Source organism: Setaria italica, chromosome I (genome assembly GCF_000263155.2).
Source record: "Setaria italica strain Yugu1 chromosome I, Setaria_italica_v2.0, whole genome shotgun sequence".
Lineage (NCBI taxonomy): Eukaryota > Viridiplantae > Streptophyta > Magnoliopsida > Poales > Poaceae > Setaria > Setaria italica.
In genome coordinates, this window is record NC_028450.1 from 34,903,775 (window position 1) to 34,921,777 (window position 18,003).

General features: G+C 47.0%; 3 protein-coding genes and 1 long non-coding RNA gene across 4 annotated transcripts; 1 reads left to right on the forward strand and 3 right to left on the reverse strand.

Moving 5' to 3' along the window:
• Positions 1-1,451: 1,451 nt before the first annotated feature.
• LOC111256954 lies at positions 1,452-2,674 on the reverse strand. The gene is made up of 3 exons (XR_002677243.1): positions 2,393-2,674; positions 1,889-1,989; positions 1,452-1,768 (listed from the first exon to the last, which is right to left on the reverse strand). It is a non-coding gene; the product is annotated as an uncharacterized LOC111256954 (long non-coding RNA).
• Positions 2,675-3,175: 501 nt separating this feature from the next.
• On the reverse strand, positions 3,176-3,700 carry LOC101767376 (putative invertase inhibitor). Its single transcript, XM_004955099.2, has one exon. The coding sequence runs from the start codon at positions 3,698-3,700 to the stop codon at positions 3,176-3,178; it is 525 nt and encodes a 174-aa protein (XP_004955156.2).
• Positions 3,701-7,536: 3,836 nt separating this feature from the next.
• On the reverse strand, positions 7,537-8,980 carry LOC101767778 (putative invertase inhibitor). The gene is made up of 2 exons (XM_004955100.2): positions 8,464-8,980; positions 7,537-7,601 (listed from the first exon to the last, which is right to left on the reverse strand). Exons 1-2 carry the CDS (start codon positions 8,978-8,980, stop codon positions 7,537-7,539), a joined length of 582 nt encoding a protein of 193 aa, XP_004955157.2.
• Positions 8,981-13,787: 4,807 nt separating this feature from the next.
• LOC101768189 (probable pectinesterase 8) lies at positions 13,788-15,155 on the forward strand. The gene is given in 4 exon segments (XM_022828753.1): positions 13,788-14,026; positions 14,094-14,259; positions 14,353-14,559; positions 14,631-15,155. Coding segments are annotated over 4 exon segments (1,137 nt in total).
• Positions 15,156-18,003: the final 2,848 nt, after the last annotated feature.

Sequence of the window (18,003 nt, forward strand, 5' to 3'; positions counted from 1 at the left end):
ATTACAACCAAATCAAACTTCGGATATCTTAGGATGGTATGTCTTCTTTGCCCGATGTCATGCACTAGAAAAGAATCATGGGTCAGTGCACAAGTGATGCTTAGAGTACAGTTTCACAATCTATGCTGAAATTATGCATTGAAAAGTTAGTTCGCAACCATTTAAAGCATCAGTATTGCTGTGGATTTAGTCTCTTCTATTATCCCACTTCCCCTTGCACTCCACATATTAGCTATTTCTTTGATTCTTTATTTACACAACTGAAAGCAAAGTTCACAGACTTTGGTGCTAATTAAGTTGATCCATGAGCTGGAAACTTCTTCATGGTAGCATATAAGTAAGGTAAGACTGATAATTGCTCTGTGACTGTTTATCTTAGGGCAGAAGCATAGGCTGCATCAAGTCACCATCTGATGATCCATCAGCATTGCTAGATGAAAGTCAAGAAACATAGAGAGAGGAAGAAGAGTGAAAGGAGAGCTGCAGTAGAATAAAGCAGGAAATATATATAAGGCAGATGAGGAAAGCCGCAAGCAAAGCCCATTGGTTTCAGGGGTTTACACAAAGTAAGCCAGAAAACAAGATTGGCATCATCTTCTCCGTTATAGTAACCCCACCCTACTGATACTCTCTAGGATCCTCAAAAGAATAAAACAGCCTGCTCCTTATAAATTGCCACCAAATGGAAGCTGAATTCAATTCTTTTATGAACGTGACTCCACCAAGAGAAGAAGCTGAATGAAAAGGAAAATTACCAAAAGGAAGCACCGAAGGAAGAAAACTTTGGCAGGTAAAAAGAGGGGAGGGAATTGCTTCCGAGGCGTCCATGGTGGGTTCGTTACATGCTTATGTTGGGTGAGCATAAAGATGCTAAAAGCAAAGTAGATAGGGATGGATGGTCCTCAGTACCAGCTCACAGATAACAACTGAGGCTGATCTTCTTTAATGATAATGAGTTCAGCTGTGATCATTTTCCGACTACCTCAGTTAGAAACTTAAGGTTGGATACTCCAAGGGAAAAGCCTTTTAATCTATTTGCTAAGACGATTGCACAAATGAGAAATGCAAATATTGTGAAGTGGAAAACAAGTCATACCTCACACTCTGCCAGTCAGTTACAAAACAATGAGCACTGATTACCAAGTTTGAACAAGTTATCCCTAGAGACAACGCAACAAACATATATTTTAGTATATCCCCTATGAATGCAGGTCAGTCTTTTTGGCATTTATGCAAAGCATGTCCACACTACATGCAAGCTAGCGCTAACTATGGACGTAGCTTCTAAAATTGATGAAAACACTTTGGGAGATGGTTTCACCGTGGTCCCTGCTAGTCCACGCCCCAATAGCATATCCAAGTATCCAACATTGAATTTTTAGTGCGCCCTGGTGTTGCAGTATGTCACACCCTCCATGAACTTATATTTACTCGAGAATTAGTAGTGAGTCTCTAATCACACGTCGGCATCATTGTTCCAATAAGATATTCGAGATAGTTTTCCTGATGCGATGCAATCACCTATTACAAGTAATAGCAATCTAAAATACCCGTGACACAACTGAATGAGATAAACACTTGAGTGCAGAATCCTTGCAGATGTGTATGATGTTACTAAAGAAATATCATGTCGCCTTCATCACTTGGCACTTGCTCCCATATGTCAATTTGGCTGGCCACCAGGCCCACCACCAGTAAATCTTTCTCAATAAAAGCTTGGCGAAGTCTCCTTTGCCAACCAAATCCAAACAAATTTGCCGATGGAAGACTACCAACCAACCATGCATTAGACGAAAACACAATGCACAGAATATTACCCATTCAATTTGTACCTAGATCAAGTGCGAGTTTGCACCCAAAAAAAACATGTGTGGCCAAACAAATATACCTGGACGCAATGAAGTTTCCAATTAGAATGATCCAGAATTGCAGAGGCACAAATTGAGGACCAGGTGCCAATATGTAACATGGAGTGGTAACCACTGTAACCTGGGGGCATCGAAATGGCACAGCTCAGTTCAGATCAAAGTTCTACATTCCAAATGCAATCTGTGATTCAAGTTTCAGCCTGGCTTTGCTCAATTTTATATTCAAGCATGTAGTACAAGACTAAAATCAAGAAGTTTCGTTAAAAAAATGAGAGATTGAAATAAAGAAATACCAAATACTCCCTCCGTTCTAAATTGTATGTCGTTTTGACTTTTCTAGGTGCATAGATATGCATAGTAATATCTATACATCTAGAAAAGCCAAAATGACCTACAATTTGAAATGGAGGGAGTACTTCTCTATGATAAGATGTATGTGGTAATAAATCGCCCGTAACTTAAGCTGTTAAGCCACTAGAGAAATACACACGGGATGTATTTAGCGCTTTGCAAAGTTTGCATACCAGCATACTGTACGGATCCGCAGAGTACAGACGCGGCACTTGCGGCAGAAGCGCACGCCCGCGACGGCGAATTCGCGCACGAAGACGAGACGGCGTCGGCGATCAGCCTGCGGGGATGTCCGCCTCAAATGGCTTGCGTGACGGCCGGCTCGGTGATCAGCGCCGTAGAGTGCCTGAGGATTGAGGAACTTGAACGTCCGGCCTGGTGGTTAAGTCAAAGGTGGAGGCGAGGAGCGCGCTGCGCGTCTCGCAGTCGCCGGTCGCCGCGGCGTCGAACGCCGCCGCCTGCTGATCTTGCGAGCAAGATGGGACTCGGCACCGGCCCAGAAGTGGGCTATGGATCTCTCATTCTCTCTCTTCGTCGCGAGAAGAGAAAACGCTCTGACACACAGCCCAAAAAAATATCAACGGCCCAAGAAGAGCCCAAGATTTCACTCATTCAGTTCATGAACCATTTTTTATCTTCAGACTTTATTCACATCGTGATGTACAATCTTATTTTCGAGAACATCAGTAGAACAGATGCTAAGAAATAGAACGAATGAAGCAGACAACTGTCCATGTAGTTTATAGGTTCACAACAACTTTCCGGCCAAGGACAATGTCCATAAGTCACCCCTGGAATTGTGTTAAGACCAACGCTACCTGGGCATCTCTGCTGCATGAAAACTTTATTCAATTATCCAAGCATCATCTTTTTTTTCTCTCCAATACATTTCAAGAATCATGAATTCTCATGATCTAGATCCTCCTGCCCCTTGAGACCCATGATCGCTTAAACGCTTACTTACTCGTCAGCAGATCTATGATGGCACCTGCTAGGCGGACCAAGCTGTCGTTCTCCCCGTTCTCCTTGGTGAACGGATCCTTATGGGCGTTCCCCTCAAACAGCAGTATATCGCAGTCCATCGGCCGAGCGGAGGCATTGGCCGATATCCCGAACGACGCGTTCTCGAACCGTCCAGCGCCGAAGTCGACGCGGGCGTCCGCCAGAGACTGCAGCATGTTAGTGTAGTACCCGCGGCAGGTGGTGAGCTCGTCGACGAGGTAGCTGATGACGCGCAGCGTGGACGCGACCTTGACCGCGGTGATGTTCACCGCGGCCGCCGCCACCCCGCGGACGTCCGTGGCGGCAGCGGCGGCCGGGTCGGCGGAGAGCACGCCCACGCAGTAGTCGTAGGGCTGCAGGGGTTTGAGCGCCGCGCACGTCGCGTTGATGACGGACGAGCTGCCGACGGCGAGGGCGGGAGCGATGGCTACGGCGAGGAGTATTATGGCTATGGGTTTCATCATGGATGATGAGCTCATAGTGCGCGATGTATGCCTGCAGGTTCTTTGCATCGACCATCGGCCACAGATCGTCCCGTCAGATTTAATTTTTGGAAGAGAAGGGGTCTTGAGAAGGAAAGTTGAGGTAGAGCAATAATATTATAATTGGCATTAAATTGGATATACTATACCGATGGAAGAATCGATTTAGGTGTTGAATACATGATTCCTATCCCGATTCACGAACATGAAAATTGTCAAATAATGACACCGCTCACTAATTAGGAAGCAGTAGAACAGCTAGATGCATCGCTAGCGAAAATCCTTTTGAGTCCCGGCAAATCAATTGCTTTTCATGTAGACTACCATTCTGATATTTTGCTAGCGATTTGATACATTTGTGTTTTTTTCTTGACTTCCTCGAATAAAGAAAATACATGTCACTATTCTTGCCAGTCAGATTATTTAAATTGACGGTGAACATATTAAAAACATTAGGTAGATTGTTAATGCAGGGTATATATATAACTAGGTTCACCATAAAAAAGGTACTTTCAAAATTATTTCTTTCAAATATCAGATTTTTATAGAAATTATCAATCAAAGTTTCACTTCATAGAATGCCTCGATGTCCTAAAACGATGAGTATTTTGAACTAGAGTAATCGCATGCTCTAGCTGGTAAAATTTGGGGTCAAATCGTGTTATTAAATTATCAGCAGGTCTTAAAACGCATATTCGAAACACATGAGCAAGATAGTATCTTATTATGAAACTATTTTCTGACACTAACCTAATTATATTGTTTTGAAATACTCAAACAAAACACATAAAAATAATTTGCAACCAAAGGATTGGAGTGGTGTGACAAGAGGATCTAGAAAATTACCACGTTAATAAATAGAAGAGAAAAAAATATGCATCGTTGATCTTCTAACGTTCTAGATTAACCTAAAGAGCCCATTTCGAATATTTTTAAATACATAGATTTAGAATTTAAAAAGGAAAATAATTGATTTCTATACGGTTTGGGAAGCTAAATAGCTAAATAAAGAGTCCTTGCATGTCATACACAACTAATAAAATTACTAATTTCCAAATTATCAGAATAAAAAAAATTGTATTCGAATTTCTGTTGAGATTGTGAACTAGCATACACCATTTCAAACCAAGATTGAACTTCTTTAACCTATTAACTCAGGTGTTGTGCCCGACTATGATTTAGGCATGCATGTGAGCATGTCTGCATGATGCATGTAGAGCTGCTGTACTACTACAAGTATGAGATTACTTTGCATGTAGAGGCGTCAGATTAAGCTGATGGACGTTCGACCTCTGGTACCGGTCGGGAACCCTTTACTACCGGGTGCCCGACTGGTATCGTTTATTCAACCGGTACTAAAGGGACTATTTAGTACTGGTTGGTGTTACAAACCGATACTAAATAACTTTGCATGAAAAAAAATAAAGAAAATTTTTTTTAGCAGTCGGGAAGCAAAAATATTTCTGAGCAGCCGGAAGGCTCCCACACACGTGTATCGTCACAAATCATGCGAATTTCAAGCATAATGTGTGCGTGCGCGGTTCATGACCCACGATCTCAAGCCATGCGTGAACGTTCCTTACCTTCTAACCTACACAACACATGTGATAGAGACTTTTAGTACCGGGCAATAACACCACCCTGTACTAAAATGTACCTTTAGCCCCTGGTGGTGTTATTGCTCGGTACTAAAAGTCTCCGTGGCTTCAGTATCGAATCACAACACCACACGGGTGGTGTTGTAATCCGGTACTAAAAAGACCTCCGAGGACTGAAAAATTGGGGGAAAAGTATACATAACCCCTCACCTAACTACAAAACAAGGTATTTTATCCCCCTACCTTTGAAAAACCATTCAAATAACCCCTCATGGTGGTTTTGTACGGTGGTTTTGCCATGTTGGTGAGCTTAGGTGGACGGTAAGGCTGATGTGGTCAGGCTGAAACGTGGGTCCCACCTAAGAATGAATAATACAATAAAAACTCTCTCTCCACCCACCCAACCGGTCATCATCTTCCTTGAGTTCTTCCCCCTCCCGCACAGAAACAACAGACCAAGCAATAGCCGCTGGAAAAATTCGACGTTTCTAGCGATCTTTGCCGGCCCAGTTAAAATCGATCTCCCTCAACAGCCTCTACCCAATCTACTCATTTTTTACCTCTTGTTGACTGTAGTTAGCGTATCAATTCGTGAATCACGAGCACACGGATCAGTTGTAGCTTTTCCCTTAGAGTATTCCCCAAGATTTATCAATCCGTGGAACAGGTGGACTACTGAGTGTATATATTGTGTAGAGAGACAAACTTAAACTAATAGCAGAGATTTAGGCAATACAGCAAAGGTTAACATAAGATAGGAGATAGAGATAGATATAAGCGTTCCCTCCCTAATATCTAGGTTTACAAGAATATGCATCTACTACACAGATGGGTGCTGCCCTCACTAGCTATCATAGCGGTTACGTGCTCGCTCGGCCTTTTCCGCATACTGTCACTACACAGGGATACTCAACCACCTTGCTCACACACATACACTATATGGAAGCATCCGCAAAGTTAAGCTAATCACCACGATTACTAGAAACTCTACTAACAACATATATTGTACACAACAAGAGCTCATATATGTAAACAAAGCATTGCAACGACATAGACCATGATGCACTAAAGGGCATAAAAAATATGTAGCAATTACATATCAAGGATCATATCAACCTTAGGGATGAACAGAGGCTTTACCCCATGATCTTACACATGATGACACAAAAAGGGGGTAAGGAGCACCGGAGAACACCCTGATCGAAGACAAAGATGATGGGAGGCACGAGGGTCTCACGCCGATCGGCCTGGGGCACCCTTGGCCAATCGGCATAGGCATTTTCTCCCTCCTATGGAGGTCCCCTTCAACGATGAAGCTTCTGATCACATCTAATCTCTATTTCTTGTCTTGTGGCAGCGGTGGCTAGGTCTAAACTCATCGGGATCCCCCTCCTTGTTGAAAGTCCTTGGTATTTATAGTTGGGGCGTTGATTGGCATGCCTTCGAAGCTAATTTTTTGGAAAATAACCCTAGGAACGTCTAGGACTTCCTCCTAGTGAAAGGGCGCGACGATCGTGGCCAGAAACGGGCCAGATCAACCTGGACCCTCTGGGTCGATCGGCACACCCTCTATTGGCCCCCAATGCTTAAGCGCTTCATACAAAAGTTGTAGATCTTGTCAAGTCATGCAATTTTCCCTATAAATTCACCCCAATCGGAGTTCGGATGAGGAAGATATGGCCCTTGCAAGTTTTAGCTCCTCCTGCGGGCCTGGAGTTCCATGTTCGTGTTTGAACCTTCCAATATCCAAAGTCTGAGCCCAAGTCCAACTTGTAGAAAATCCTTCATTTATATCGTATTTGCTGTGATTTTATAATATGATCCAAAACATAACACATGCAAATGTGAAGTTATTTCAGGTGCCAAATGACGGGTGAGTATAAGAATATGCTTGAAAATACAGTTAAATGACATTGAAAGTCGTCAACACATCTTTGCTCAAATTCAAGCCATCGGGAGCTCCAGCTTGTTGCTCGAGTTCAGCTAGGACGAGAATGTCCGGCAACTGAGTCGCCATGTCTGCGACTGGGAGCAAGTCACCGCAGCCAGACGAAGTGGTCGGGTGCGATACTCAGGTTGAAGCTAGCAACGTTCTCCTTGGCCTGCCACCTAATAAATCAAGCTTCCCAATGCTGGAATCGAGAACTCCATCATCCAAATCGAGTTTCTTAGCGCTGCAGTTCAGATCCCCATCGCCTGAATTGAGGTCCTAGCCACTAGAATCGAGTTTTGCCCTTAGCCCTCGAGCAGGCCATGGCCCAGATTGAGCTTCTCATTGCCGGGCTTGAGCTCCCCGCCACCTGAATCGAGCTTTACAACGCCAAAACAAGAGCAAGACAGGGAGATGCGGAGGGGAAGCTACAACGAGAGGAGCAGCAAGCTAGAGGGCGACCACACCCTAAGGGCCGGCAGCACGACTAGGATAGCAGGGCGGCGCCGCCGGTGGGTGATGCAAGAAGCTTCACTTGTCCAAGGACCAAGCCGCTTCCCTCGGGGGAGGGCACTTGCGCGCCATGTGGTGGCGCTAGCGCGGGCACAACACGAGCTCGACACCATCGAAGCGTGCAACAGGAGATGACAGGGTGGCAGGGTGCTCGTCGGTGGAGGAAGAAAGTAGAGGAAGTGATGAACAGAGAGGAGAAGGGGTAAAATTAAAAAAAATGAAGGGTTACAGGTTGGCCTGCGTGCCAGCGTGGCTGATCAGGTCAAAGTGGCGTTCCATGATGGCAAAACAGCTATAGAAAACCACTTAGGGGTCATCTGCATGGTTTTACATACTTCAAAGTTATAATACATGGTTTTATAGTTGAGCAGGTTATGAAGTCTACACCCAATACGTTGGGGTTACATAGACTTTTTCCAAAATTTAAGCTTGGTACTGATTCGGCGCCTTAGTACTAAATAAAAACCTTCCGGTACTAACATCATGGATGAATGCTTACTTCTCTAGTAGTGTTAACTCTACCAGCACACGTTTTAAGGCAGTACTGAGGATAATTTGGACACCCAAACCGCTGGATGAACACACCACAAAGATTGAAACATCATTTTTTTTCTCTTCAATAGTACATTTCAAGTCAAGCACTGTACAAAGAAACATCATAAAGTTTTGAGCTAGATCCTCCTACACCTTACGACCCATGATCGGCTAGACGTGCTTACTTATCAGCAGATCTATGATGGCACTTGCTAGGCGGGCCAGGAGGTCGTTCTCACCATTCTCCTGTGTAATTGGATCCTTATGGGCGTTCCCCTCAAACAACAGTATATCGCAGTCCATCGGCACACCGGTGGCATTGGCCGATATCTCGAGCGATGCATTCTTGAATCGCCCAGCGTCGAAGTCGATGAGGACGTCCACCAGCGACTTCACCATGTTGGTGTAGTACCTGCGGCAGGTGGTGAGCTCGTCGACGAGGTAGCTGATGACGCGCAGCGTGGACGCGGCCTTGACCGTGGTGATGTTCACCGCGGCCGCCGCCACCCCGCGGACGTCCGTGGCAGCGGCGGCGACCGGGTCGGCGGAGAGCACGCCCACGCAGTAGTCGTAGGGCTGCAGGGGCTTGAGCGCCGCGCACGTCGCGTTGATGATGGACGAGCTGCCGACGGCGAGGCCGGTAGCGATGGCTACAGCCAGGAGTATTATGGCTATGGGTTGCACCATGGATGATGAGCTCATAGTGGGTTTGCCAGGTCCTTTGCATATCCCAACAGATCACCGTACCGTGAGATTCATGGAAGAGGAGCGGGGCCTTGAGAAGGGAGGTAGGGATAAATCAATAATATTGCTATCAGCGTTACATTGGATATATTATATACTACCATATATATTTGCGATTAATCCCCTTCCTGATGGGGTAATCGATTTAGGTGTTGATAAAATATTTCTATCCCGATTCACCAACATGAAAATCGTCAAACAATATCACCGCTCACCAATTATGAAGGACGCAAAGTACATCAGTGTCAACGGTCTCATTTAAAGCGAAAATCCTTTGAGTCATGACAAATGAATTGCTTCTCATGTGCTCGCATTCTAATATTTCGGAAGCGATTTGATTAGTTTGACTTTTTTATCCTCTCCGATAAAATATATTTCTTCCTAATATCACGTTTAGTACAAGATAATTACTTTGTTTTAAATTTAATATCTTGAAAAATTAATTAGTCCATTTAATAAACTCACCTCCCTGCCTGCCGGTGGGAGATTTAGGCGAGAGAGGAAGAAGATAGGTGAGCCTCACATGTCAGGTCCACGTCAATACACAGTTAGTGTGCTACGTACATAGTTTAATATGGGTACTTTAGATTTGGACCACACATGAACTGATTAGCAAGTTTGAAAATTTTATTATGCATTTTGGAAGCATGAGCCGGCCCATTTTTACTCCGTGTAAGGTCTTTCTTCGAACTCCAACGTATGCCTGGCGTTTCTGAATTGCCTTTAAAAAACGAAATAGAGCATGGCTCAATGTTGGCCGGTTCATCTAAAAGCGGAAACCTTTTTATGGGTCGAGCGAGAGGTCCGTTGGTCAACAATCATGAAGCAAGATGTTTAGAGAGGCCGCATGCGTGCGCGCGGTGGACCGCGGAGGAACCTTGTGGGCCTATTTTGTTTACTAGACCGGACGGGGGCTTTAAGAGGCCTAGTTGTGTCAGTAAGGCCCATAGAACGCAACGGCTGGCGCTTCCCTCAAAAAGAAAAAAGTAGTATTAGTCCCGGCTCCGGCGTTCCCGCTCCCGCCGCGTAGCTCGCGTCGAAGACCATTTTTTTTAAAAGAAAAAACCTCTGCATATAGATGTCCATTATTACAAACAAGCAGAAATAACAACGGGTAAAATCCATACGGATACAGGTTCGAGCAAAATACCACACCTACGCCCACCACTAGCAGAAAACCATGCTCGTGCCCGCCATCGATTGATACATACAGCTGTCCATTATTGCAAATAATGAAACAAGATCATGGTCCAAATGAAAGTGAAAGAACTCAAGAAGACAATCATGACATACATCATGCTTATGTCAAATAAAAGGTAGTCTATTACTAAGGCCCTGTTTGGGAAGGGGGTGTTAAAGTTTAACACCCCACTTTTAACACTTTTTAACACTTTCCTATCCAAACACTTGTGTTAAAAGTGGAGTGTTAAAGTTTAACACCCTATTTTTCATAAACACATGGAGGGGGTGTTAAAACTTGTTAAAGGTGTTAAAAGTGGTCCCCCTCTCCACTTTTTCCCAGGTTACCCCTTCTCTCTCCTCCCTCTCTCTCCGCCGGCCATAAATGAGGGGGCAATGGAGTCATTTCCCACCAAAGGTGTTAAAGTTTAACACATCATCCAAACACCCCAATGTGTTAAACTTTAGCACTCTATTTGAGAGTGTTAAAACTTTAACACTTGTTAAATTTTAACACAGGGTATCCATAACACCAGCCGTTTGAGGCAAAAATTTCCATGACCGCAGTCTCAATCACACGACACCCCCAGTTTATATGGGTCTTTCTCCTTCCTTTTGCAGTAGCGCCCAATAATGGCACCAATGCATTCCTCTGAGCACTACCTGCATAAATGAAAAAAAAAAACTTGTGTCTGATGATCCAAATTGCCCAACACATGGAACATGCCCCCACCAAGGCTTGATACTTAATTTTCCTGTCTACCCCTTGTAACCAATCGGTAAACATGTGGTTAACGTTTAAAGGAGGAGATAAATTGAAAGAAGCTTGTACCAGTCTCCAAATAAACTTCTTTGCCCATGGCTGCCATTGGATTCAAGCCACGACCAACATTTGTTTCTTAGCACGTATACTCATGTAGTCATGTTTGAGTATAATGCGTTTATGAGGATGAGTGCACGCCCGTATATGAAGTTCTGTGTAATTGTTGTGTGTTTTGGAGGAAAGAAAAAGTCACCGTGCCGGCCGTCAACCTTTCATTAGTAGTCTCCGTCAATCAAATATCATGGATCAATCAGATTACATCGAGGGTTTGTCTACCTATATCGTGTCATTCGCTTTGACAGGATCGTCTCGCGTCGGACTCGCACGTGCATGAAACTAAAAAAGCCTCTGGATGCCGACGATGCGGCGATGCTCCTCGAGCACGGACATCAAGAGGAGCATGGCCTCGGTTTTCCCCGGCACGTCCACGAAGTGCTTCCGCGTACACGTACTCGCGTCGAAGAAGCTCTCGCTGCCCAGAACGCGCAGCGCGCCGCCCTCGAGGACCTCGGCCATCTCGTAGCCCTCCGTCACCGTGAACACCGTGGCGCCGAACTCGACGCAGCCGCCGCCGCGGCAGGCCACCTTGCTCTCGCCTACCGTCGGCGTCGCGAGCGAGCTGCCCTCGGTGGAGGAGCCCATCATGCCCATCCCGCGATCGAAAACACGTACCGTCGAGCTCGATGGACGGAGCCACGCCGCGGTGGCTTTTGAGAACGAGATTTAGTACGTCGAACTGGAAGTTGGTGCCGCGACCGAGTCGGACCTGTACGGCTGCACCGGACTCGCTCCCTGCGCGGTACAAACCTCTCCCTGCCTGAGTGGTGCGCGCGCGGTCGGCCCCGCGCTCGCCGACGACCGCGACGGCGAACTCGCCCTTGGAGGCCTCGTTTGCCGGTTGCGCATGCATCTGGGCAACGGCGATGGTGCGCGCGGGCATATCAGAGCGCGATTGGATGCTTCCTGGACGGAAGGGAGGGGAGCAAGCGGCGTCCGGAACGCAGCAAGGCACGCGCGGTAACGGAGGCGATGATCAGGGGTGGACTACGGTACTTGAAATACCGACCACGCCAAGGGTGGGTGTCTGGCGGCCGTTTGATCCGACCCACACGGCCCAGATCATTGCTCGTCCGCCACGTAGCTCCTCGCCTGGCAGGCGCGGCCGCGCGGGAGCTGGATGGCGCCACGGCGGAGGGGCGGAGACCTGGATCGGACCGTGCGAGCGTGATGGCGCCACGGCGGAGGTCGGGGCGTCGGGCTCAACGGCGAGCCCGCTGGCCACGGACGCGGGAAGCCTCGTCGCCCCAGCCCCAAGCGCTGCCATTCTCTTGATGCAGTTCCGCGACGCAGGATCGAAGTGGACGATGGGTCAGAGTGCGTGACAGGGGCAGCCGCAGAGCGCAGAGGTCAACCAATCTCCATCCTCTTATTGCTGCCTCCAAGTCCTAGCCAAGTAACGAGTCCACTCTTCTGTTCTTATCTTAGCGCCTAGCGGTGTTCAGTGACAGTGCAAGCGTGCAGCAAAAATCTCTCATGGCCAAGCCTCTCGGACTAACTCCTGGTATTTTGCAGTAGTGATCCTCGTCATCCGCTGCTTCCTCTGCAGCGACGTACGGATCCTAGCAGCGGCGTACACGGACAGCCAGGCTACCAGCACCACCGCCCGTCAACGAACTGAAGACCACAGGCGTGGCATGGTGCCGGTGCCCAGCCAGGACGCGCGGAACGGCGACTGGCAGACGACGCTGGTGATGATCACCAGTCCACGCCGGGGACGGACCACGGGCACACTGTGTATCAACGAAACTTTCATACTGTTGTAACAACTAGCAGGCGTCGATTGTTCACTAGCAGCAGTTTTACTTTTTAAAACAGTTTGTAAAAAGTTTGTTTCACACAAAATATAATAAAAATATACGACGCCAGCAAATGCAAAAGTGTGACTTTTGTTTAGGGAACCAATTGCAGCCAAAACCAACAGGGAATCAAATTCAGCTGTCGATGTTACTTAATCCAAGGGCTTGCATGTGGCGATCGTGATTTTTGCTGATATAGTGAAATGGGCCGATGCCTCTTTGTTGTTTCACATGTAAATTACTACTAGTAGGCCCATCGTGAGAATTTGTTGCCACGATGCACGAGCATTTTGGTAGCTGCTACTAACAACAAAACAAAACAAAATCTAAGATTAAAATGTGAAAAAGGGAGCGCGTTCACGCGGCATGGCGCCACATGCCTCCTACTCCTTACCTTGCCATTTTCAAAATTAAGATGACTTGTCGATCGGGCTTTCTGAATTCATCTTGGGCGGTGACCTTGACAGGAACCAAAATGCAGTCTAGGAACGAAAATGGATTTTGCAAATTGCAAGCACTGCAGCAAGCGCGTTGCTTATCTCGAACTCCCAAATCGAAAATGTGATCACGCGCTGAGCCGTCCAACGATCAAAATGGTAAGCTGAGCTTGGAAATGTCATGCAGTAGCCATTGTTGCAATGCGAGCTCTCTCAATGTAGATGCAGGTCGGTGAGATTGAACGTGACAAGAAGCAAAAAAGGAACAAATGAAAATGGAATTTTCGTTTTTGCAATGCTGTACTCTGCCGTGTTGCTTATCTGAAAATTCAAATCCAATCTCAATTTCTCAGTATAAAAGGACCTGGAGTCCTGCGCATCATCTCCAGGCTTCTTCAGCTTAGCAACTCATCTCTCAAACCTTGGAGATTTTCTGATCAAAACTTCACAAAAGCACCTCAAGAGTCAAGATGATCCGTGCAGGCGTAGCTGCTGCACTCGTGCTCCTCCTCTGCCAGCTCTCGCCATCAGCCAGCACGGCGTGTCTCCTCCCACCAAGCTTCCCGCCGCCCGAGACGAGCTCCACGGCGGTCTTCTGCGTCGACAAGAGCGGCTGCTGCAACTACACAACAGTGCAGGCAGCTGTCGACGCTGTTCCCGACAACAGCCAGAAGAGGACCATCGTGTGGATCAACGCCGGCATCTACGTGTAAGTGCACAGTACAGCACTGATGTGATGTGAAATTCGCTGATCATCGTGCGTTTCTGCTTTTCAGGGAGAAGGTGACACTGAAGAAGCCCAACGTCACGTTCCAGGTCCAAGGCATGAAGGCCACCACGATCGTGTGGAACGACACGGCGAACTTTGCAAAAGGCACTCGCAATAGCGCATCTGTCCATATCGATGCACCAGGCTTCGTTGCAAAGAACATAAGCTTCAAGGTAATCTTTCGTGCTGCCATTTGATGTTTTTCTTTTTTTTTCCTTCAGCATACGTTGCAGGCATGATGTTCTCTCTCTGATTTTTTTCATCATAATGCAGCACCAGCTCCGAAACCTGGAACTGAAGGTGCACAAGCGGTTGCCATAAGGATCAGCGGTGACAAGGCAGCTTTCAGCGGCTGCGGCTTCTTCGGCGCTCAAGACACTCTTCTTGACGAACAGCACCGACACTACTTCAAAGAGTGCTTCATCGAAGGAAGCGTTGACTTCATTTTCGGGGATGGACGATCCTTATACGAGGTGATTATCACGCTGCTTTGCTATCTCAATAACCGGAGCATTCTGAGGTGCTAACCTGTTTAATTTTTCAGAACTCCACGCTCAACAGCGTCGCGGAAGAATTGCCCCAAGGCCAGCACTCCATCAATGGCGCAATCACCGCACAGGCTCGCCAATTTCCAGAGAACAACACCGGGTTTTCCTTCATCGGCTGCACAATCCAAGGAACAGGCTGGATCCTGCTCGGAAGGGCGTGGCAAGCCTACTCTCGCGTCGTCTTCGCGTATACCTACATGCCGGGCATCGTGGCATCAGCGGGATGGGACAACTGGGGCGATGAGAGAAGAAACAGGTTCTCGTTTTCACTCTTTTTCTAGAAATTCTCTTTTTTCAAGTCAATTGCAACTCCACATTGACAGTTCTAACTTGTTTGTGCATGAATTCTCATAACCGTCTTCTACGGCGAGCATGGATGTCTCGGAGATGGCGCGAACGTGGCGGGCAGGGTGGCCTATGCCCGGAGCGTCGACGACTCGCAAGTTCGCCCATTCCTCGACGCCTCGTACATCGACGGAGAAGAGTGGCTCAAGCCGTTCGATGATGCGCTGATCGCCTGAAGAATCTGCATCAAGCTCCAGTAAATTCAGGACTTCAGGCCTATAAGCCTTATTCACTCGTTCATCAAGATCATCACGAAGGCTATGTCACTGAGATTGCACCCCACATGAACGCAACTGTCTCCAAATACCAAAGCGCGTTCATTAAGACGCAGAGTATCCGTGACAACTTTATGACAGTGCGAAGTATGGCAAGAAGATATCGTAGAAACAAAGTGCCGGCTATTTTCCTCAAATTGAACATCACTAAAGCCTTCGACTCCATACGATGGGACTACCTTCTCCTACTTCCGTGTCACTTGGGATTCCCCGCTCGCTGGTGCGATTGGACTGCGGCCATTCTATCTACTTCTTCCTCACGCGTCCTCCTAGATGGCGTCCCGACCCACCAATAAAATATGGCCGTGGTTTGAGGCAAGGCGACCCATTATCACCGCTGCTATTCGTTATAGCGATCGATCCTCTACAAAGAATCCTGCAATTAGCAATAGATATGAACATCCTAACCAGACTACACGGAAAGGCGCCCTCATGCCATATTTCGATGTACGCGGACGATGCGGCATTATTCATTGCACCAAAAATAGAGGAAATTGATGCACTAACTAACATCTTGGAAAATTTCGGGGAATCAACAGGTCTCAAAACAAACTTCCGCAAATCGACTATCGTCCCCATCTATTGCGAAGGCGTGCAATTGAACGTGGTACTGGAAAATCTACCGGCGAGGAGGGGAACCTTCCTGATCAAATACCTTAGGCTACCACTATCCACACTACGACTGAAGGCTGTAGATTTCCAACCCTTATCAGACAAGGTTGTGCTCAAGTTAAACAGTTGGAGTGGTAGAAACATGACGACAGTTGGGAGACTCACTTTGGTCAAACGGTACTAACTGCTCAGCCTGTTTACTTACTGTTGGCCCTCAAAGCGCCCAAAGAGATACTGAAGATTATCCATGCTAAGCGAAGGAAATTCCTATGGGCGGGGACGGAGCCGCTCACAGACGGCAAATCCAAAGTGAATTGGACGTGGTCTGCAAGGCTTAGGAGGTGAGGAGGGCTAGGTGTGTTACACCTCAAAAAATTCTCCAGGGCCTTGCGGTTACGGTGGCTCTAGCAGGACTGGATAAATGAAGGACGTTCCTGGGATAGCCAGGACATCCCTTGCTCCCAAACGGACTGCAAACTCTTTGCGACGGCAACCAAGATCATAGTGGAAGACGGCAACAAGACGTCCTTCTGGGACATCGGCTGGGTAAGTGGACAAAGGCCAAGGGACATTGCGCCAAATCTATACCATATCTCCAGAAGGAAGAACAGGACACTATATGATGCAGTCACAAATCGCATGTGGATAAGAGATTTAAACCTTCTTCATCAAGGATTTACTGCCACATATTTCACTGAGTACTACCGACTATGGGTTGAGACCAACCGCCTGCACCTTACACCAGGTATCTCGGACACCATTACATGGAAATTCACGTCGAATGGGAAGTATAGCACACAATCGGCATACAGAGTACAATTCATAGGATCCATGACAAACTAATCTCGAGAATCTAATATGAAAAACATGGGAGCCACCAAAGTGCAAATTCTTCAGCTGGTTGGCCGTGCAAGATAGAATTTGGACAGCGGACAGACTCCAGCGTCGGGGATGGACCAATAACCCAACCTGCGCCCATTGTAGCACGATGCAGGAGACAGGGTATCACCTTTTCGCCGATTACAGTTTCACACGGCTAATTTGGACTGGCTAGCCCGGTGGCTCGGGGGAACGGGGGAAAGGGTTGCGGGCCCTCATTATCCTCATTCTTTGGGAGATCTGGCTAGAAAGAAATCGGAGGGTCTTCTAACACAAAGACAAGACGGTTACCCGGATAACCGACGGCATCAAGAACTAAGCTGCGATGTGGGTTGCTGCGGGAGCTAAACACTTGGGGGACTTTCTCTCAGGTTAGGCGTCCGTTTTGTACTAGTTATCATAGCGGAGTTCTGCCTCCCCGTTTTGGGGATGCGGGTGTACAGCTTGTATAGTACGTTTATATACAGACCGTCAGGCTTATCCTCTCTTTTAATATAGCAGCAGCTCTCCGGCTGGCTCGTTTCAAAAAAATCTCCAGTAAATCAAAGTACTTGTGTAAAAATGTGTCGGACGATTGAGCAATGTAGCTGAAGAAATCCAGAGTACATTATCTGAATTTTGCCTTGCCATTTCCTTTCTTTCCCCATCGTCTTCCCGACCGAATAGAGCAACAAGAAAGATCGAATTTGTCAGGGATGGCTTTTTATTTTGGCCAAAATCGCCTAAGAACAAAAAAACGAAAATAGTCTGAAACTCTGAATGTCTGAACAATGAACACCATGCACCGAAACCGCATGAAATTCAGCAAGTCTGAGCGTGAATCCAAGCATACAACATGGTCATGAGTCGATTCATGTTTATTCGTCTTCGTTTTGGGGGGTCGCTTCTCTTCGGTTTGGGATTGGCAGAGTTGGGGGAGAATCGCCTGTTAGCGGGAAGCAGCCGAGGAAAGAAGTCGCGCGCGCGGGACTGGGGGAATTCAATCAGAAGCTGTGGCAGCGGTTGAGGCTGTTAGATCAAACACGGCCCGCCGGACTGAGCCTATTGCGATGCAAAACAAAGGCCACAACTTAGAGAAAGGAACTTTTTTTATTTTTTTATTTTTTATTTTAGCATTTTGTAAAAATATGTAGTCGGATGAAAAAATTGCAAAACTAGATTATTGTCACCGGCTGGGCCGGCGGAAGGGCCTTACCGCCGGCCCAGGCGGCGAAAGGGGTACACCCCTCCACACCATATTTTCAAAAAATTATAACTA

Bases quoted from the DNA above. Each gene is read 5' to 3' on its own strand.
- LOC101767376 (XM_004955099.2), bottom strand. From the start codon at position 3,700: ATGAGCTCATCATCCATGATGAAACCCATAGCCATAATACTCCTCGCC.
- LOC101767778 (XM_004955100.2), bottom strand. From the start codon at position 8,980: ATGAGCTCATCATCCATGGTGCAACCCATAGCCATAATACTCCTGGCT. The intron at 7,602-8,463 runs GTAAGCACGTCT...AGCTCGATTCAG, and splicing joins CATCATAGATCTGCTGATAA to GTGGCGGGGAGCTCAAGCCC.